The sequence below is a fragment of the Copadichromis virginalis genome, linkage group LG16 (assembly GCF_057382275.1).
Source record: "Copadichromis virginalis isolate Kocher_CV1m ecotype Utaka linkage group LG16, C_Virginalis_male_GT1.1, whole genome shotgun sequence".
NCBI lineage: Eukaryota > Metazoa > Chordata > Actinopteri > Cichliformes > Cichlidae > Copadichromis > Copadichromis virginalis.
This window is the reverse complement of record NC_140633.1, coordinates 19,915,400-19,939,016: the sequence shown is the minus strand read 5'-3', so window position 1 is coordinate 19,939,016 and position 23,617 is coordinate 19,915,400. Positions and strand designations below refer to the sequence as shown.

The following is a 23,617-nucleotide window of genomic DNA, read 5'->3' as shown; positions in this document are numbered from 1 at the left end:
CCTGATTTTCTTGCAGCCTCTGTGACGTTCGTGAAATGTTGTGTGTGTACATATATACAATTTTATTTTTTAATTTTAGACATATCTTCCCCAAATTGTTGTTATTTGTAGTATTTTTTTTAATTCCATTCTTTAAGAAGGCGTAGCTTTCAAGTTCCAAACTCATTTCTTTTCATAACACACAATGGCTCATTCATTGCGCTACTTTCCAGTCTGAAGTGAACCTTGTTGAGTTTCCCATTTAAACCACTGTATCCCATTTTCCGCTTACTTGTTCTTGTTTATATACTACTGGGCGTAGTGTACCTGGAATCGAGTATTTTAACCGATGCATGAAACCACACATTTATAGACATAGGTTTTAACGGCTGCCGTTTTCTTTGTGAGTAGTCATCTTCAAGTCAAGTCATCTTTATTTATATAGCACATTTAAAAGGCATCAAGTGTCGGCCAAAGTGCTGAACAAAGGGAGAATATAATGAAAGAATGAAAGTAGAAAGAAAACATTTTAAAAAAGAATTGTAAGACATGTAAGAGTATATAGCATATAATGTACATGCAAATATGCACATACATATACAAAACTGTACACATTCACGCACAACTACACATATGTGAACATAACATATATGCACATACAACATCATCCAATAAGATAATAAGATCCCCACTCGCTGTCTGAGGAGGGTGCACAGTATCCTGCGGGACCAACATCACCCTGCGCGCCACCTTTTCCATCTGCTGCCCTCAGGGAGAAGGTACAGGTCTATACAGGCCAGAACATCCAGACTGGCCAACAGCCTGTATCCACAGGCTGTGAGGCTCCTGAACTCTCTGCCCCCCTCTCACGGACAATAACCATATCCAACTTCTTAATAGCAATGAACTGGTCTGCATTGGTGCATCATATCTTTATTCTCTTCCCCCTCCTGCCCCCCCCCCCCCTCTTTCTTAAATAGATAACTATCATATCTGATATCATATCTCACAGTACAATAATATTGAATGGGTTGCATTGTTGTATTTTGTCATGTTTCTCAGGTCTTTGTCTGAATTTCTACGAACATTATTGCTAAGGATTGTCTTATTGCATTGGAGTCACACTGGGTTAAATATGTACACTTGGGTTTTAAGGGGTATTTATTATTTTCTTCTTTTTTTTTGGGTTGTATGGAAGCCCCAAACGCAATTTCATTGTTCTTGACAATGACAATAAATAAATAAATACTAAATACTAAATACTAATACTAAAAGAGACCAAATAGACAGAATAAAAAAGGATATCAAAGAGACCCGAAAGCCTTGGAAAATAGGTAGGTCTTGAGATTCGATTTAAAGACTTCCAAGGATGAAGAGGATTTTATGAAGGGGAGAAGACTATTCCAGAGTCTCGGGGCAGCAATGGAGAAAGCCCTGTCACCTCTAGATTTGAGCTGGGAGCGTGGAACTGATAAAACCATCTGACTGGAGGAGCGCAGAGATCAAGTGGGTAAGTGCAGGCTAAGAAGATCTGAAATGGAACCTGGAGCCATTTATTACACAGCGTGCTGCGGGATAAGCCTGTTCTAACGTTTGAGTCTAAGGTTTATTTTTTAGCACCTGAGGCTCTTTTTTGCTTTTCTTCCGTAAATACTCTGCGTCTTCCACGTGATTCAGTTTATTTTGAAAAGTCTCAACAGGATCTTGAGCTTTATTGTGAAAGGTTTATGTGGAAAATAAACGAGCGGACACGCGGTGATTTTACCGTCGTTGTGATTAGGTGCTTGTCCATCTGTAGTGTGGTAATATTAAATATAAGAGAAAGGGAGAACTTTAAGAAATTAATATAGCCACTACAGTGACCATCAAAACGATGAAAAAATATTGCCATAAACAGTTTATTTTGCGACACCACGGAACACACGATAATGTAAAATGAAACATAGACGTTTTTCGCAGCCCTAATATATATATATATATAGATATATATATAGATATATAGATATATATATAGATATATATCTATATATATATCTATATATATATATATATATATATATATATATATATATATATATATATATATATATATATATATATATGTTATGGAATGCCCTTTAGGAAAATATTATATATATATATATTCCAACCAAAGTCTGAATATATAGAATGAAACTTGAATATATAGAATGATCTTCTGAATATATAGAATGAAGCTTGAATATATAGAATGATCTTTTGAATATATAGAATGAAGCTTGAATATATAGAATGATCTTTTGAATATATAGAATGAAACTTGAATATATAGAATGATCTTTTGAATATATAGAATGAAACTTGAATATATAGAATGAAACTTGAATATATAGAATGATCTTTTGAATATATAGAATGAAACTTGAATATATAGAATGAAACTTGAATATATAGAATGATCTTCTGAATATATAGAATGAAACTTGAATATATAGAATGAAACTTGAATATATAGAATGATCTTTTGAATATATAGAATGAAACTTGAATATATAGAATGAAACTTGAATATATAGAATGATCTTTTGAATATATAGAATGATCTTTTGAATATATAGAATGAAGCTTGAATATATAGAATGATCTTTTGAATATATAGAATGAAACTTGAATATATAGAATGAAACTTGAATATATAGAATGATCTTTTGAATATATAGAATGAAGCTTGAATATATAGAATGAAACTTGAATATATAGAATGAAACTTGAATATATAGAATGAAACTTGAATATATAGAATGAAACTTGAATATATAGAATGATCTTTTGAATATATAGAATGAAGCTTGAATATATAGAATGAAACTTGAATATATAGAATGATCTTTTGAATATATAGAATGAAGCTTGAATATATAGAATGAAACTTGAATATATAGAATGAAACTTGAATATATAGAATGATCTTTTGAATATATAGAATGAAGCTTGAATATATAGAATGAAACTTGAATATATAGAATGAAACTTGAATATATAGAATGATCTTCTGAATATATAGAATGATCTTTTGAATATATAGAATGAAACTTGAATATATAGAATGAAACTTGAATATATAGAATGATCTTTTGAATATATAGAATGAAGCTTGAATATATAGAATGAAACTTGAATATATAGAATGTATGAACCTCTTTTTTAGAGATGATGTGTTTCTGAATTCTCTGCCTTTACAAAATGGCATCAGCTGAACTATTTCAGTACTTTTTAGAGCTTGACAACTGTTTTGCGACAGCTGTTCAAATTGCAAATTTCCATAGTCCACTAGTTGTATCCTGTGGTTGTACAGTGTTCCAACATTTACTGACAACATTTGAGATATGGCCATCCAACTAAACCCCAAGTCTCGCATGTCAGTCAGCTGAGTAGCTGGTATGTTGTACCTAAAAGAGTTAGAAACAAAAGAAGAAATATGTTAACTTCTTTCTTATTTCTTGCATTCATTATCTTGTTTGCCATCTCTTGACTCTTTCAAGTGCCATACACATTATGAATGAATTTGTTTCCATTTTTATCACTTACCTTGACCTTCCTCTTTGAGATGTAGAATGATATAATGAGCCCATAACATGTGCTTCAGCTTCTGCTCGAAGTGTTAGCTCAGTTGACATCTCCATCAGTGATTGATAAATTCCCTCAAGAAGTGTGCATAATCTTCTCCCAGAAACATTTTGTTGAACATTATTCATGAGCACTAGAAATGTTGCAATAATGAAAACGTGTTCTTCAAGGTGACGTAGTATAAATTCAAATTATTTCTACCATTTGCAGTTTGAACAGCTGTCGCAAAACAGTTGTCAAGCTCTAAAAAGTACTGAAATAGTTCAGCTGATGCCATTTTGTAAAGGCAGAGAATTCAGAAACACATCATCTCTAAAAAAGAGGTTCATACATTCTATATATTCAAGTTTCATTCTATATATTCAAGCTTCATTCTATATATTCAAAAGATCATTCTATATATTCAAGTTTCATTCTATATATTCAAGTTTCATTCTATATATTCAAAAGATCATTCTATATATTCAAGTTTCATTCTATATATTCAAGTTTCATTCTATATATTCAAAAGATCATTCTATATATTCAAGTTTCATTCTATATATTCAAGTTTCATTCTATATATTCAAAAGATCATTCTATATATTCAAGTTTCATTCTATATATTCAAGTTTCATTCTATATATTCAAGCTTCATTCTATATATTCAAGTTTCATTCTATATATTCAAGTTTCATTCTATATATTCAAGTTTCATTCTATATATTCAGAAGATCATTCTATATATTCAAGTTTCATTCTATATATTCAAGTTTCATTCTATATATTCAAAAGATCATTCTATATATTCAAGTTTCATTCTATATATTCAAAAGATCATTCTATATATTCAAGTTTCATTCTATATATTCAAGCTTCATTCTATATATTCAAAAGATCATTCTATATATTCAAGTTTCATTCTATATATTCAAAAGATCATTCTATATATTCAAGTTTCATTCTATATATTCAAGTTTCATTCTATATATTCAAGTTTCATTCTATATATTCAGAAGATCATTCTATATATTCAAGTTTCATTCTATATATTCAAGTTTCATTCTATATATTCAAAAGATCATTCTATGTATTCAAGTTTCATTCTATATATTCAAAAGATCATTCTATATATTCAAGTTTCATTCTATATTTTCAAAAGATCATTCTATATATTCAAGTTTCATTCTATATTTTCAAAAGATCATTCTATATATTCAAGCTTCATTCTATATATTCAAGTTTCATTCTATATATTCAAGCTTCATTCTATATATTCAAAAGATCATTCTATATATTCAGACTTTGGTTGGAATATATATATAATATTTTCCTAAAGGGCATTCCATAATATGTATATGTATAAACCGCCCGCAGGGGCGTGCTGGGTGTTGTATATATATAAAAACACCCAGCACGCCCCTGCGGGCGGTTTATCCTTCAAGCTCGGGTCCTCTACCAGAGGCCTGGGAGCTTGAGGGTCCTGCGCAGTATCTTAGCTGTTCCCAGGACTGCGCTCTTCTGGACAGAGCTCTCCGATGTTGTTCCCGGGATCTGCTGGAGCCACTCGCCTAGCTTGGGAGTCACCGCACCTAGTGTTCCGATATATATATATATCTATATATATATATATATATATATATATATATATATATATATATATATATATATATATATGTATATATATATATATATATATATCTATATATATATATATATATATATATATATATATATATATATATGGATGACATGGATGACATCAAGCTGTATGCCAAGAGTGAACGAGACATCGATTCACTGATCCACACTACCAGGCTATACAGCAATGACATTGGAATGTCGTTCGGACTGGAGAAGTGTAGTCGGATGGTAACAAAGAGAGGGAAGGTAGTCAGAACTGAGGGGATTGAACTACCAGAAGGCAACATTGCAGACATAGAGGACAGTTACAAGTACCTGGGGATCCCGCAGGCAAATGGGAACCATGAAGAGGCCGCTAGAAAGGCTGCAACCACCAAGTACCTGCAGAGAGTCAGGCAAGTCCTGAGGAGTCAGCTGAATGGTAAGAACAAGATCCGGGCCATCAACACATACGCCCTGCCCGTGATCAGGTACCCTGCTGGGGTAATAAGCTGGCCAAAGGAGGAGATAGAAGCCACTGACATAAAGACAAGAAAGCTCCTTACCATGCATGGAGGGTTTCACCCCAAGTCCAGCACCCTGAGGCTGTACGCTAAGCGGAAGGAAGGGGGCCGGGGACTGGTGAGTGTCAGCACCACAGTCCAGGATGAGACAAGGAACATCCAAGAATACATTGGGAAGATGGCCCCAACTGACCGAGTGCTCAGTGAATACCTCAGGCAGCAGAAACCCAAGAAAGAGGATGGAGACGAGGAACCATCATGGAAGGACAGGCCCCTGCACGGTATGTACCACCGGCAGATAGAGGAGGTGGCTGATATCCAGAAATCCTACCAGTGGCTGGACAAAGCTGGACTGAAAGACAGCACAGAGGCACTAATCATGGCAGCACAAGAACAAGCTCTGAGCACAAGATCCATAGAGGCTGGGGTCTATCACACCAGGCAAGACCCCAGGTGCAGGCTGTGTAAAGATGCCCCAGAGACAATCCAGCACATAACAGCAGGGTGCAAGATGCTAGCAGGCAAGGCATACATGGAACGCCATAACCAAGTAGCCGGCATAGTGTACAGGAACATCTGTGCTGAGTACAGCCTGGAAGTCCCGAGGTCAAAATGGGAGATGCCCCCAAGGGTGGTGGAGAATGACCGAGCTAAGATCCTGTGGGACTTCCAGATACAGACGGACAAAATGGTGGTGGCTAACCAACCGGACATAGTGGTGGTAGACAAACAGAAGAAAGCGGCCGTAGTGATCGATGTAGCGGTTCCGAATGACAGCAATATCAGGAAGAAGGAACACGAGAAGCTGGAGAAATACCAAGGGCTCAGAGAAGAGCTCGAGAGGATGTGGAGGGTGAAGGTAACGGTGGTCCCCGTGGTAATCGGAGCACTAGGTGCGGTGACTCCCAAGCTAGGCGAGTGGCTCCAGCAGATCCCGGGAATAACATCGGAGATCTCTGTCCAGAAGAGCGCAGTCCTGGGAACAGCTAAGATACTGCGCAGGACCCTCAAGCTCCCAGGCCTCTGGTAGAGGACCCGAGCTTGAAGGATAAACCGCCCGCAGGGGCGTGCTGGGTGTTTTTTTTTTAATATATATATATATATATATATATATATAGCATAAATTGTCTAGTCTGTGATATATCTTCATATCCCAACAGTTATTATTTTGATTCCCATTACCACTACAAAGAAGCTGACATTTGCTGTTTCAGATTAAATGTCTCATTATGAACAACAAAACACTGTCATTACTTATTTAATGAAAATTAAGCCAAAATGCTCCCCGTGCAGCTTTTTCGGTGTGGTTTCATCGGTCTCTCACATGATGAATTTTGTCTCACTCTTCTTTCCAGTGTTCCCTCAATTCTTTGTGGTTTGTGGGATTTCGTTTATCTACAGCTCTCCCAGCACAGCATTTCAGTCAAGTGGAAGTCTGGACTTTGGCTGGGTTATGGCAACATTGTAACATTGCTGCTGTTCTTGGGTTCATTGTCCTGATGCATGAAGAAGTTTCAACAAAACTTTAGCTGTCAGACAGATGGCTTCACATTTGACTCTAGAATACTATGTATCCGGTTGTTCAGTCTGACGTCACTAGCCGTGTCTGGGTCTAAACTCCGCTGCAGGTCCATATATCAAACGATCACTATGGCATTACTGAGAGTTGAAAAACTGTCTAAAGTCTTTCATCTTTAATAAAATGATCAGCGTTCTGCTCTACCAGGTGTAAGAATTGAGTTTAACATCCAGGCATCCATGAAAACGGAATTTATGACATTTAACGGAGTTAGAAGTTAGCAGGGAGTTAGCTCGCTAGCTTCTATCTAAATACAATATAGCATGTCCTGACTGTGGGGTTTTGGAAACAAATTAAAACATACAGCTCTGTTATCACTTCCAGCATAAATGAAGACAGAAAACTAAACAGCAGTGACGTTTGTAGGGTTACTTAAGTTGGGCTAGCTGGTATATAATGATGTGCTAGGTGACCGCTAGCGACACAGCTATGTTAGCATAATATAAACAAGCTAACTTTTTTTCCACTCGATAAAAGTTACCGTGAGTGTTCTCGGTGGTCAGGAACAAATGTAATCGCATGGCAGGATGCTGTAAAAGGACCAAACTTCAGCCAGGAGAACAACTGAGATAATCCATCCACAATACGAGGTTAGTCATTCATATACTGCTGCATGGGCTGGGCTGTAGTTACATCCTAAGGTTTTAAAGACTGAGCTTAAATAAATGATTAGTGGTAATAAAAGCCGAGGGAGGTCAACAGGGATCACTGACTGTTTTAGGAGCTTTTTGAGATCAAATAGAAGAAAATACATAACATTAAACATGTTAACAACACAAAAGCCATATTAAACGCAGACTACTTTAGACCCGGAAGTAGGATTCGTCGCGTCATCACTGAACAACCGGATACTGGTATGGAGAGGAGTTTATGGTCGACTCAAAGAGTACAAGGTGCCCAGGTCCTGTGGCTGCACACAAACCCAAATCAACCCCCCTCTACCACTGTGCTTCACATAAGATGTTTGTGATGATATGCTGTATATGGTTTTCTCCAAATGTGGTGCTGTGCTTTGTGTCCAGCTTCACTTTGGCCTTGTTTATCCAACAGACATTGTTCCAAAAATCTTGTGGTTTGCTCTTGTCTTGATTGTGCTTTCATGAGTCTCAGACCTATAGCTTTTGAGTTTTTTGCAGTTTCTCTGAATATTGCATGGTCTGACCTTAGGGTAAATTTGCTGAAAGGTCCAATCATAGCGTGATTGTGACATTGTCTTGAACATTTTCCTCTTGTTAATTCTCTTAAAAATTGTCTTCAAATTGTTTGGAAGCAACCTTATAACCTTTCCCATACTGATGAGGAAAAAAACAGTTGCGAGAAGGATTACTCTAAGATTACTGCTCCTTCCTTGGCATTGTGTTCACAAACACCTGAATGCTCCAGACCTGCAAACTGTCAAAACTTATGCTTTCATACAGGTAAATCAAGTGCATTTTGTTAGCAATATCTTGCTGCTACTTAACCTCTTAATTCATATGGAAACAGCAAGGGTAATACCTCAATTTCTTACATGCATTTTGGCTGAAGTTTTGTCAAATAAATGACCAGATCTTTTTTCTTTTCTTTTTTTTTATCATGTCCTTAAAACTTTAGAGGATTTACTTTACTCTTATTCATTTGATTTGCAGGCAAATTTTCAACAGTGACATCAAAATAACACACTTCATCCCGCTTGATGGCTGATTTAACTATATATTAACTCATGGGCAATCTAGATCCACTTATGAAGGCTGGGTGTAGGGCTTGCTGGAGGAGGAAGCTATGATAAATATAGACTGAGACAGTTCATATCCTGGTCGTGCTTGAATACTGGGTAGAATATGAGCCCTCAGCTTAGGATAATCTGTTTGCCCAGGTCCTGAAGTGAACACCTCATTGACCATTGTCTACCAACCCACTTGAAAGTCTTATGGGGAAAACACTGGATGAAAAATAAAATTTTCCTGTTGGCCTTTTCGAGTGTGTGTCCCTTTTACATTCTAAGCACACACAAAAAACAACAACAAAGATGCTTTTCTTTCTACCTTTGATGTTTTTTTCCCCCTTTTTGTTGTTGTCGTTGTTGTTTCAGACAGCCATGAATTAATAATTCTGAGAGTTCCACATGAGCAAAGATGGAGATGGAAGTCTAACTTTCAGTGGGGGGGAACAGCTTTTTTAAAACCTTATTCTGGGTCCAAATCAGCAAATCTTCGATCTATGCAAAGGATTCTGTAGAAAGTGAGTTACAGCATTTAGCTTCTAGCTCTCATATTGATCATCAGCACATTATCCTGGGATTAAACACTGTACATAGGCTTACAGGAATATTATTATTAATGTTTAATGTTGTTGTTTGTTATTGTATTATTATGTGTTGTAATTGTATGTATTTGTTGTTTGGACTACATTGTTGTACATTGTGTGCTAAATTGCTTATTTATCATTTTTGTCTGACCTGTCACGGGCTTCAGATGAAAAGTAGCCTTCTGGCTAAATCTAGCATATTTACATTGAGACATAGCTCTGTCCCCTTTAAATACATGTATTCAAGTTCCAAAATACAGATGTTCATCACCCGAACTGCTGCCTGACTCTGTGCATTTCATTCTGTGAGATACTGTGAGAACCAAACAGAAAATTTTGCTTCATTTTTTCTTTTCTTTGTCAGCACAACCTTCAAATGCCCCTCATAAAATCAAACGCAAACATTTAGAGCACTTCCCTTGGCAGTGGTCTCAGGCTTAGCTACAAAAACTGGATCCCTAAACTATGTCCTCCCTTAAATAGCCTGCTGCCCTAATTATGAAGGGCAACATCTTAGTTGTTGTCCATCCAAAGATGAGATTTAATTGTAAAATAAAATAAAATGTAAAAAAATTCCCTAGATCAGGGGTCTCAAACAGGTCCTACTGATTAACCCTTCCCCCACAGTTGTTCATAGTATAGTAATAAAGTCAAAGATAAACAATTAAATGGCAGAGTGGTTCCTGTCCCCTCCCCCCCCCCCCCCCCCCCCCCCCCCACTATCTACTATATAAATGTGTGTTTTTCTGTTTATAAAATGTCCAGGATAAAAATAAATTAAAAACGTAATAAATAAAAAGGGGGATTTTTCATGAATTAACACAAACTTTCCACTTTATAACTACAGTGTAAGCAATGAACCACTAAATCTTTTTCTGTAAGTTTACACATTTCTTATCATTTAAACCCAAAGAATCACACCGACAGCTGTAGCTCATTTACTACAGCAAAATCTTTATGATGTAGGAAAACTGAGATGTAATGTTGAAATTGCTCTTCTTATATTGAGATATCTCAGGGGTAAAATGTGCAGCTAGGGGTCTTCCACAAGCCAGGGCCACTTAAGATAGGGGGCTGTATGTGGCCCACGATGTAAAATGAGTTTGACATCCCTGCCCAAGACCCTTGCCCTCAACGTGACCATCACAGACATAAATAAAAGCCTTATACTACCCCCAGACCTAATTTCAACATTAAGCCCCACAGCGGAAAAGCAGCAGCTGCGTTAAATTTCCGCACACCCTATTTAAACTTAAATAGGTCCTCAGAAAGATATATGTACAAACAGACACGCATATAAAGCCCCCCTCACCCCCCACCACCACCCGTGGATCCAAGCATCCCACTACCCTGTGATGTAAGACTCGCCCTGCCTTTAAAAGTCCTGGCGCAGAGCCCAAATCGCATAACACCACTGGTGGCACAAGAGTCTCCGCTACGAGCGCGGATTACAGCCAGTCTAAAAGTGGTAACTTGAAGACGAGAGAAATAAACTGCTGTGGAAAGTAACTTGATAACTGGGATGAATTTTGTTAGATTGCCCAAATTATATGTAATAGCGCGTACTGTCAAGCTGGTTCGCGGAGAGACGCGGTGAAAGCGGAGGAGGCGTTGTGTTAAAGTCACGTTAAGGTGACACTTTTTGGTTACAATGTATTTTTTAACATTCCTGCCAGTTCTCTAAGAGTCGGCAGCCAGGTGATCGCTCTCAGGATCAGCGGAGGAATACGCGTTTGTTGCACATGAGCATGGAGTAAGATGGAAGCTACACGCGCAAACTTTACAGATGCGCGATGTGACCAGCGCTGCCGAGTGAAGCAAGCTCCAGAGTGAAGAGAAACTGATTGACTGAATGGGCGGCGGCATGTTTTCTGGTCAGGTTGGTCTGAATTACAGCTTCAACCTGAGCGATGACCGAGATTTGCTGGACGCGCCGGCGGGCTCGGCGAAGCTCTCCCCGGCGGGCTTTGTGGTGCTGTCCGTGGTGCTGGGCTTCATCATGACTTTCGGCTTCCTGAACAACTTCATTGTGTTGCTGCTGTTTTGCAAATTCAAAAAGCTGCGGACACCGGTGAACATGCTGCTGCTGAACATCAGCGTGAGCGACATGCTGGTGTGTTTGTTCGGCACCACTCTCAGCTTCGCCTCCAGCATCCGCGGAAAGTGGCTGCTGGGGCGCAGCGGCTGCAGCTGGTACGGCTTCATCAACTCTTGCTTTGGTAAGTTCTGCTTTTTTGAACAGCTCAAAGTTTGGGATGTTGTGGTATTTGTCAACTCATGCACCGTTTTACATTTCTGGAAATAAAACTGTGCGAAATATCTGCTGTTTTTGCAAAATGTATTATAATAAGTCACTGAGACACTGAAGTCAAAGTTGTGGCAAATATGCTTTATTTCACATCGTCAAATTTAATTAGTTATTAGTTCGCTCTGTTGTGTTTGTCTGCGTAAGAGTCATCGGGGCTGATGGGGATGGATTAATAATATTTTCAGTAGACCATGATACTCCCTCTTTAAATTACTGCGCTTTAATAAAGCCATTGGTATTCATTAACTTGGATTGTTTGCACAATGGTTAGTTTCTGTCATTATTCCAAGTAGCAGCTTTCACAATAATAATGCATAATAATAAGAATCTGTACATATAATGATAGCTGAGCCTGATAGATAATCAAACAAGCGCTCTTTGGATGGATCCAGATTCTTCTTCTTTTTTTCTTTTTTTTTATCAAAGAATTGTGACCCAAAGTCTGTCCACTGAACAAAGAGAAGTACATTTGACGGTTGATGTCTTTCGGTAAACAAATTATGTAACGGTGACACTGGTTCTGACCTCAGACCTGCGGGTTTCATGTCTGTACAGCCCATCGCGTTTCTTTTTAAGTCTGCTTATCGACAGACACTGCCCGCTCCGTATCTCCAATCACACTGGCCAGTTGGTCCAGCGCTGCACTCTGACCTTCTCTTCCTCTGTCTCCAGAGGGAACGGGGATTGCAGTCAGATTTGAGTATTATTGTACTACATTGTTCATGAGCCCTCCATCCCCTCTCGTATTAAACTAAAACATCATGAGCTTTCCAGCGTTTCTTAACATCTGGCTGGATTGAGCTCAAGGAAGAGTGAAAAAACGAGTTTGTATTTTACAGTTTGTCACACAATGCATTGCATACTGATTTATTTAATGACGTTTAAGTCCGTGCCCCCACACGGACGTATTTTTTATTTTTTGCACTTTTACTGTGTAGTTCATCCACCAGGAGGTGGTAGTGTCACAACCTGGATGCACTGACCCTCATCGCATTTATCAGAGGATATGAACTCTGGAACTGTAGCCATTTGTATTTATTTCTGTCTGACAGATTTAGGGCAATCTCGTGTTTTCATGTTAGGAGGGGAAACGTTTTTCCTACATTTGGCTTGCCCAGTGTTGATTGCTTTTTGGGGTCAGGCTCATGTCTTTGCCACAGTTTGGTAAGGAAAGTTAATTCTGACACAATTGCTGGAACGTAACTCACCCACTTTAGTCTTTTACAGTGTGGTTAATAAACTCAAATCAAAGTGCAAACTGCTTGTGCTATGCTAATAAGCATGATCCATTGTATGTGATTCGTTTCCTGTTTATCACAATGGAAACACAAAGCCTATAAATGTCACTGGACTCTCATGCTACTATAGCTGTGTGTAGGAAAAAGGAAATGATCATTTATGAGACTCCTATAACTCAGGTTGAGTTATAGGAGTCTCATAAATGATCAGACTTCAGTACACACTCAGTAGCTGCCGAGACCTTGTACAGTGTAGGTCTCATTTTCATTCTTGTTGTGGCTTTTTAGATGATCTAGTGCTTTTATGCGTTTACTTTATGCTTGTTGATATTCAAACTTTTGTCATTACACATTCTTGACCCTGATGAAGGCCACAAGCTGAAACGCGTTGATCAATTATTAAAGTTGTTCATCTTCCCTCAAGTGTTGACTTCCTGCTTTGTGATTTCATTACACATTCACAGTTGAATTAATAAAATTATATACACCGAGTTGTTCTCATGCTAGTAAAATTACTTTTCATTTCAGTTGCATTTTTTTTATTATACTTTTACAGATTTTCATCTGACCTCACAAATGATATTTAGACTCTTATCATGAATACAGAAATATGTATTATTTTAACTTATCTCTGTTTCCATATCCTCTGACGGTGGTGTTTTCCTTCTGCCGGTGCTTGTGTGCTGGTTTACATCTGTTCATTTACCTTCTGTGTATTGTAAAACCGGATATGTCAGCAGGATATGTTGAGGCGGTGAATTTTCATTTGTCTTCACGCTATGTTTTAAAGTCAGCAGCGTGCTTTGACTTTATTCTCCCCTGGGCTTCTGCATTTTTAAAACTTGAACCAGCATGGTAACAGCTCACTGCTTATTTTACTGGTGTCAAGAGAGAAGATGCTGGAAAGCTGACAGAAGTCGGTAGATACAAAATATTTGCCACATAAAGTTTGCCAATATGAATGCAAAGAGCAGCCATACCGTTAGTCAAACTCCCAGCACCCCCCACCCCACCTACCCACCCACTCACCTCTACACAGACACATGCATGCATGCAAGCACGCACAGATAGAGGAATTACAATTTTGTAAACACATTTTAACACGGGGAGCATAGAGAAAGTTGGTTTAAATGACTTTAAACATGGCGTGGTTGTTTGTTCGAGATGACTCGGAGTATTTCTGATCTACTGGGAGTTTCCCACAAAACCATTTCTATGCAGAGATGAACTGAGACAAAGAAGATGTCCAGTGAAAACACGCGTCTCACTCCTGTCAGCTAAGAACAGGAAACTGAGGCTACAGTTCACATGGATTCAGCAAAAGGGGGCAATAGATGATTGAAAAACACTGCCTGTTCTAAGCATTTCTGCTGCAGCGTTCGGATAGTGGGGCCAAAAATTTGTATAAACAATATCAAAGCATGGATCCATCCTGACTTCTATCAGTGGTTCAGCCTGGTAGGGTAATGCTATTTTCTTAGCACACTTGGGTCCCTTAATACCAACTGATGGTTTAAACCCCACAGTCTGCCTGAGCATTGTTGCTGACCGTGGTCATCCCTTTATGACTAAAGTGTATCCATCTTCTGATGGCTGCTTCCAGCAGGTTAATGCACCATGTCACAAAGTTCAAGTTATCTCCAACAGGTTTCTTGAACATAACAGCGAGTTCACTATACTCAAATGGCCTCCACAGTCATCAGATCCCAATCCAATAGAGCCCCTCTGGGATGAGGTGTAACAGAAGATTCATATCATGAAGGTGCAGCTAGCAAATCTGCAGCAACTGTGTGATGCAGTCATGTCACAATGAACCAACATCTCAGGAATGTTTGCAACACCTTGTTAAAATCTATGCCACAAATAAATAGGGTAGTTGTGAAGGCAAAATTAGGTCCAACCTGGTACAAGTTGTACCTAATAAAGTCTCTGATGTGGGTCTTATGCTTCTTTGTTAAACATTTCTTAATATGTTGTTGTAAGAAATCGTATTCACAAGCAACCTGTATGCTCTTTCACACCATACATTGTTCCTATACTTATATGACATGTGTGCCGGATGTTAATATGTTTGTACCAATGATCAAACACTCTTACCTCGTCCAGTACATCCTGTTCTCCCAAGTCGCTGTTTTGTCAAAAGACCATTACCGTCAGTGTCACATAGTGTGCGCTTGAAGATGGCAGAACGCTTTGAGTGTCAGCAACCATAATACACTGATTGTTCATTTCTCTCTTTCTATATATATCGTTGCCATTATCAACTCCCTGTTATTCCTTCATCATATGAGGCAGCATAAGGGCTGATTCAATATATATAACTGCCAGAGAGTCGCACAACATAACAGATCACAGTTTTTCTTGGCCCGAGGCTAGTTTCAAACACGGGTAAAATTAAAAACAGGGCTAGGCAAACCATCATATACAGATAGAGAAAGCAATCAAGACATAGACAGTCATGCTGTCTTTTTGTACAGAAAGTATAAAGAAAACAGAAATGTTGAAATAATACATTTTATTATTTTTTCCAAAGCATCATTATGACCACATTACAAGAACTTACAGTATTCCTAAAGACTTTTGAAGTATAGTTGTTTCGGTGTTCTGACTCCTGTCTTGTACTTACGCTACACGAGTGGGAAGGTGGGTGACAACAAAGAGCAGGAAGAATGTTTTACTTTTAAAAGTCCGGTGATCTGCACACACTCAAGTAAACAGCTGATAAGAAGAAAGGACAATACACAGGGTGTAGTCTGTTTATTGTTCAAGGGCCTGACATTCACTTAACCTGACTTCTTAAAGCTTTTAAGCGACCCTACAAATCACTGGCTTACACCACTTGAGTAAGAACCTTGTAAGAATAATGATGTTACTGATGCTTTTGTTGCAAGCTGTAAGTGCTGTATATCATGATTAGGTATATGCTGCATGTGTGTGTGTGTGTGTGTGTGTGCAAATGCATCACATGGGAGTAAATGAGGCAGTGTGTTTAAGAAAACAATGGCTGTAATGAAGATCAACGATCTACATCCCAGAATGAAGATAAAGCAACTTGTGTCAAGAGACACCCAAACATAAAGATTTTGATAGTCAAAGTCAAATTTATTTCTATGGCACATTTAAAGACAAGCTCTATATATAAAATAATCAAATGACACAAAAATGTAGAACAAAATGACAGAATTTAATGAAGGAAAAAAAAAAGAGAAAACCCGAAGAAGAAGTAGCACTAAGAAAAATAGTCAAAACTAATTTGGATTTAAAAGCCAGAGAATAAAAGTTTTATTCTGAGTTTTAGAGTTAAATCAAGAGTTAAAGGAGTTTTGCTTTTCGTAATCATTGTTTTCTTTTTAGCTTAAAAGCAGTAAGTGGGGATTGATGTTTCCTTCTCTCTACACATTGTAAAGTAGCTAACAAAGTCATATAACTTACTAACAGTTTTACCTCAAAACTACTGCATTTTCTTTGATTTTAATCACATGTGAACAGAATTTTCCGGAAAAATAAATACATTTATGACAGAAAACAGCATGTTTGGGAGGATCATTAATGAATTATTAACTGGGATTTACATATTGGTTTATCAAGTGAAAGATCTCTGCTCTGATATAAAGAGGAGACACAAATCCCTTTCGGGAAGAGCATCCAGTGTACAAATCTGCCAAATTAAACATGTGGTGACCTGCCGTCAATAAGAGAGCAGCTGAAAGTAGCTCTATTAATTTCATGACCTTTCTTTCATGACTAATGAAAGGAAGATTCTTTTTTTTAAACAAGACTATTATCTCAAAAACCTGGTGGTAGATATCCTTGTAGATGCCAGGGAGGGAACAGAAATAGGAAAAAACAGAAATGGGAAAAACAACAACGGAAATAGGAAGAAACAGATTTCCTAAAGCACAAGGAAAGTGTTTCTGGGGAGACAATAACCTGACGGACCAGTTGCAGGAACCCAAAACATGGTAGGTGTGTTTTTATCATGATTCATATATTACTGATGACGGATTTTAAGGCTAATAGTTAGACTAACACACTTCTCATCTTTTCTTTCCTCACAAAACCGATAAATCCTCCACTTTTAAGTGTCTCCCAGTGCAATTCTTAGCATATTTTGGTTTCTGCAACTGGTCCGTCGGGTTATTGTCTCCTCAGAAACACTTCCCTTGTGCTTTTGGAAATCTGTTTTTTCCCATTTCTGTTTTTGTTTTTCCTATTTCCGTTGTGTTTTGTGTGCTTTTGCAGCGTTTTTCTTATTGCTGGTGTTTTCTTAAGTTGCAGTCTGTTTGGCTTCTCAGGGCCACCGTACTAATCACGGTAAACACATAAAAGTTAGCTGAACTTAAAAGTTCATTAGAACTTTAATATTCTGATTATATTTGACATTTAACTTTTTCCTACAATAAAAACCAACATGTCTGATACTTAAATAAAAACATTCTCTGTTACTTTCCAATTATGTCTTTCTTGGGAATAAACTGATATAACTTACAACAAAATCACATTTTCAGTTTAGCAAAACTCACAATTTATCGTTCACCTTTGTAATCCTTTTTAATTAAACAAAAGCCAACAACTGGAATTTATGAAATTCCATACTTGAGAAAGTTATGCCTCACTTGCATTCTCTAATGAAATATTTAACAGCTTAAGTACATTTTTTCAGTTTAAAAGTGTTTTCTTGGATTCCAGCAATAACACATTGCACTGTTAATATTCATGAAATACTAAAAAGAATTCATTTTAAAATAAATGTTAATACCTAAGGGCAATATGTACTTTTGAATATCTGAATATCAGATTCGATTAATTATCCTGCAAACTGTTGAAACTCTAAAATGCTAAAATGTGCAAACACTGTACCACTGATTGGATTCTATTAGTTTTTCTGTATATGTTTGGTTAACATTCACATTGAAAACAGTGACTGGCAGGAACTAAGTTGACATATGTTACGGAAATTTTAACAGTAACCTGCAACACAGCCAGTGAGCGTTTTGAAACGGTTTAATAACATATTGCAATATGGAGAGAAACCTCCCAGCCAAAACACTAGCATCATCTCTGAAATTTGACGTCTTATATACACCATCACAGACACTCTCAACCAAAGAACATTCCACAGCACATCACGTCTCCCTATAGCTTCAGTCCAGCTCAACCTGGACCCTTTCCCACCCTATGAAAAGTTACGACCACCCATCACCTCCCTTAAAGCAAGATGTCTGGAGATCTTCCAGTCTACAATGGGTCCTCTGTGAAGGTGCAATAAAACTTGGGGCCTTGTGATAACATTCTACATGCATGCAAACTGTCGACAGTACTCTTACTATACTAAAGAGAGAAAGTGATATTACTATTACTATGTGATATGATTAAAATATGTGATTAATACATGAGAAAAGAAATCTGCCACCACACATGATTTTTATTCCAAAAAGAATCAAATAAACCTGAAATATTAATCATTAAATATGGTATTTATTTTTTGCAACCATCTACTATGCCTAAAGGAGACACTTAACCACCGCAGCGCTGTCTTTCTGTGTTACTTTTGTGGATGTTAGCAAGTTTTACAGGGACTGACACTGACCCAAACATTATTTGATGTCCTCATAACAGAAGGGGCTATGGCTGTCTTATACTTTATAGTAGCTAAAGCCTGTAAGCTGCAGAACCTTAATAACAGAAGATATCAGTGAGGATGAGGTCAGAACAACAGATTGATTGCATGTCTGTTGTATTTCTTTTTTACTTAGCCTTAGCAAGAGTGACACAAAAAGGCAGGGAAAAAAGCCACAGTTGGAGGGTGGCAGTGCATCTGTTATATTTGGGTTTTTCATCTGAAGGTGATGGTTCAGCCACAAAAAAAGCTAAAAACAACACGATAGAATGAGGGGTTGCTTAATGGATGTCTTAACGTTGTTTTAATTGCACTGGCAATTGAAAATATTTGTATTTTCCCAGGAAAATGAGACATCCAAATATACATGGAATACAGTATATAAGGCAGAAAGAGTGCAACTGTATTATTGTAGGGTCAGTACCTTATGCGCCTTGAGGCAACTCTAATTGTGATTTGGCACTATGTTAATCAAATTGAATTCAATTGTACAAGCTTGGATGTCAATATTTGATATGACACTTATTCTTCAACACAGCCTGAAACCTCTTAGGCAAGCTGACTGATTTCGTCTTCTTCTTCTTAGCCTTCAGAGAGACTTTATCCAAGGACAAATTTCAAAGCTGTTCTTTAGATTTTGACTGCCTTTTGTTCTGTTTTCTGCCAAGATGATCTGACTTCACTGAGGTGTGGGGAGGTGAGTCTATGACAGATAATTGCAGGTCTCTCTGGGAAATGAGATTTAAATCTCAATAGATGAATAAAGGATAATAATCAAAATCTTACAGTACTTTTCTGTGTTTACAATTCCCTTAATTTTGACAAGATCCCAAACGTCACTGGCTGAAATGACGTCCCAAATCATGAAGAGCCTCCACCGTTTTTTACTGATGTCTATACATGTTCACTGTTCCTCCAAACACACTAATGGTTTGGATTCATCATTCCACAAGACCCCTTGCCACTGAATTTCAGTGCAATTCTTGTGTAATTTGCCATAAATCAGGCTGTTTCCCTTCCTTAATAATGGCATCTTGACATCCATCTTTCTACCAGAACATATCTGTTGAGGCTTCAGTGGATAATTGAAAAGCCATATGCATCCCCCAGGTCCTATGTCAGGTCTTTGCTAGTTGTTTTCCTGTTTAAGGACAGGACTTTCAGATATTGTTCAACAGCTATAGATTCATAGTCCTTACACTTCTTTTGTCCTCCACTTGTTCACTTTTGCCAGTTTTTGAACGATACGCTGCACAAAATGCTGAGCTATACTCCTTGGGAATCGCCTTGTTGTTGCAGAAATGCTATTTTATGCCTTTCAAGCCGTGTTATCTTTGGCATTTTTTCATATATTCAGGTAAAGAAAGTGGAACTAATTGTGTTTCTGTGCAAGCAATGTAAAGTCCTATCCCATTTCTTTAATATGAGATTACAGAAGCTCATTTTGTCAGTCTGGTACTAATAAGTGGAGCAGGACTTCATTGGTTTTTAAGCATAAGGTCTGGCAAGGATCTTATCCCCTTACCTAATGGCAGTAAGGGTGTCGTTGCCTAGCCTGTAGAGGACCATCCATGGATATGCCTCCATGGTTTGCCACTAAACATGTTGAATGCTGTTAGAGGCAGCATAATGTTCTCCACGGTTCTTCTAGACCAGGGCTGCCCAATCCCAGTCCTCAAGAGCTACTATCCTGCAGCTTTTAGATGCATCCCTATCCAACACAGCTGAATCAAATGGTTTGATTACCTCTTCAGCATGCCATCATGTTTGGCAAAGGGCTGATAACAAGCCATTCATTTGATTCGGGTGTGTGGGAACAAGGATGCATCTAAAAGCTGCAGGACGGTAGCTCTCGAGGACCGGGATTGGGCACCCCTGTTCTAGACCATAGGTGTCAAACTCTGGCCCGCGGGCCAAATTTGGCCCGCAGCCTAATTACATTTGGCCCGCGAAGCCATACCAAATTACTATTAGCGCTGGCCTACTGGTATTATACAGCTAATATATATATTGTTTAGTATTAAGCTTTGCTTGTTCCATATTCAGTTTTTCAGCAAAACTTGTTTGAGTCCATAAGAAAAGATTCATTCTTATATATAGAGGAAAAAAAATTTTTTCAATAAATATTAGCGTTAGACCGCGACTTTGTTCCAGTTTTGAATTTTGGCCCACTGTGTATTTGAGTTTGACACCCCTGTTCTAGACCCTTTGACATCTTTCACATGTGCTCTTTCACAATTGCAAAAACTGGTGAAAAAAAAAACAGTCAGAAAAGCATTTCCCATGTCACCGACTTGCAAGTGTTGCAATTGCATAAGTATAAATTTGGATGTGTTAGGATTAAAATACAGTGTACTGAAAATATAACACATGCATTTAATATGGGTTTATAAGTGTAATTACAGAAAATAGTTTGCCCAGGCAGAGGATGAGATGACATCTCCTAATTTGTTCAGTTTTTGGGGGCTCGATTAAGTGTTAATATTAAGTGTCATGTTCAATATACAAGTAAGAGGCTGACATGAATTCTAATTACACCAGACACTTATAATTACATTATCTCTGACATGACATAAACACAGCCTTGGGGTGAATGTTGGAGACTTCAGTAGCAGTCCTGTAACTTGCAGCTTCATAATGGTTTAAGCATTAAAGGACTGATATGAATAGAAGATATTAACATATTGTACATAAATTTAACATATTGTAAAAGGAATTTCCACAAACGTGCCACTCTATAATTTTTGGCACACACAATAGTAGAAGGTACTGAGATAAAGTGGCAGTTGAGAAACTCAAGAAAATCATTATATGTGATAACCAAATCTGCCAGACTGAAGCTTTGTTGACCACGTTTAAATCTGTAATGGTAGATTGATAAGCATCTGCACCATTTATTCAAAAATGGAATGGTTTGACTGAAAAAAAGGTTTCAAATATTTGATTTATCAGCTGGTATGTCTTTCTGGTTTCAGTGCTGCATATTTTGCATCTCTGGAATTTCAAGAGAAAATGTCTCCTAACAGTTCATTTCTTAAATGCCAGGTTTGTTTGAGCAATGAGGTCTTGCATGGTAGCTTTATTCAGCTAGCTACATAAACTTTATTAAGTGGATGTAGTTGCGTTACTTCCCTGATGTTGCTTGCTTTTAAAATTCAACCAAAATGTGTTTATGTATTTGTAGAGCACTATACAAATACATAAGCCGAAGCTATGCAGAGGGATAGAAAGATGGAGAGAGATAGAACATGTAAAACATATGAATACATATCATTGTGTATGGCATTTACACATAATTATTATGGAAATGGAACAAACAACAATTAGAAGCAAAAAACAAACAAGAGAAGAGTTGTTTCCCATGTTCACAGCTGTGTTGTTACATACAGTGGCTTGCAAAAGTATTCGACCCCCTTGAACTGGCAAGCTTTAATTGCAGCAAAGTATTGACTCAGGGGGCTGAATAATTACGCACACCCCACTTTTTAGTTATTTATTTGTAAAAAATGTTTGGAAACATGTATGATTTTCGTTCCACTTCTCACGTGTACACCACTTTGTGTTGGTCTTTCACGTGAAATTCCAATAAAATTGATTCATGGACCAGACTTTGTCAAAACAGAGGTAAAACTGTGGGAGTGAACTCTTTTATTCTGTTCTGCAATGACTAATCTTTAGACAATATGTTAAACCAGGGAACAACCCACTTGAAATATAAATAAACAAAAGGTTAAGAGGATCCTGCAGACATTGTTTGTTGATAATAAAAAGTTTTAGGCACTGTAATTTAAAGGAAATAACAGATGTGTCTCATCTTGGCACAGCTGTCCAGGAAGCTTGTTCCACAGGTGAGTACCATAAAAACTGCTTCACTTTTGTTTCGTTCTAAATATGGGAATGTACATAAATGGTACGTTCCCTTTAACCTGAGCGTTCTGGGTGTTTTGTGAGGCACGAGTAGATTAAATGCTTCGTAAACTTGTACCAGTATTTTTAGGATCTGTCCTTTGACACACAAAAAAACCAGTGCAGAGATTTGAAAATAGAGTAATGTGCTCAAGATCAATAAAGATACTCTTATAATATTCTCATCTGTATCTACTTCAAACATGCATCCATTTTTAAAAAATATTTTTTAATTTTTTTTATCTAGCTGTGAAAATCTAGGCCATAGTCCAGAATTATGCTAAGATTTCTGGTCTGGATTTAAGACTTAAGCATCTTTTATAGACAGGCTTTTATAGACTTTCGTTCTTTTTTTTTTCTTTTTCAATAAAAACAATTTCAGTCTTTTCTGAGTTCATTTTCAGGAATTTTTGGCATATCTACTCAATAATTTGTTTACTGCAACTTTTGTGAAAGTGTAGGGGACCATAGTCCTGAGGTAGCACCGATAGTTGTGTGTCATTGGGTGTTAGGACTTTTTGACCTGTCACTATTTAGATGAATATTGTTTATTACTTTAAAGACATCTAAACTGAACATACTGCACAAAGTGACATCGGAATGATGTGTTGTTGTTGGGGTGTCGTTTTTCTGGTGTACAATTTTGGTCCAATGAAGAGGTTGTTTTGTAACGCCAGGTTACGTCTTTTTCTGACGTCTGCTTAACATCTAGTGTTGATATCCGTCCCTCTGTGTACAGGCTATTTATAGTCCAAATGCAGTCGTTGTCGATGTCTTTTCAATGTCAAACCTACTAATTTTTGACATCAATTTAATACTGCTTCTGGAGGCTCTGTAGTCCCATTTTTTAAGAGGCTGGAGGGCATGTTTTCTGTACAGTAACAGTAATGCACGAGGGAATAAGATAAGAGAGATAAGATAAGAACTTTATTAATCCCTCGGGTGGGTTCCTCTGGGAAATTCGATTTC

The 23,617-nt window shown here is 37.6% G+C and overlaps 1 protein-coding gene across 1 annotated transcript in view; it reads left to right on the top strand.

Moving 5' to 3' along the window:
* Positions 1-11,005: 11,005 nt before the first annotated feature.
* The window catches only part of tmtops2b (teleost multiple tissue opsin 2b), a 29,241-nt gene continuing 16,629 nt past the window's right edge, over positions 11,006-23,617 (top strand). Inside the window, exon 1 of the mRNA XM_085433631.1 lies at positions 11,006-11,795. Within this exon, the coding sequence (XP_085289757.1) occupies positions 11,429-11,795 (367 nt within the window). The 5' untranslated portion in view covers positions 11,006-11,428. The remainder of the gene's footprint in view (positions 11,796-23,617) is intronic.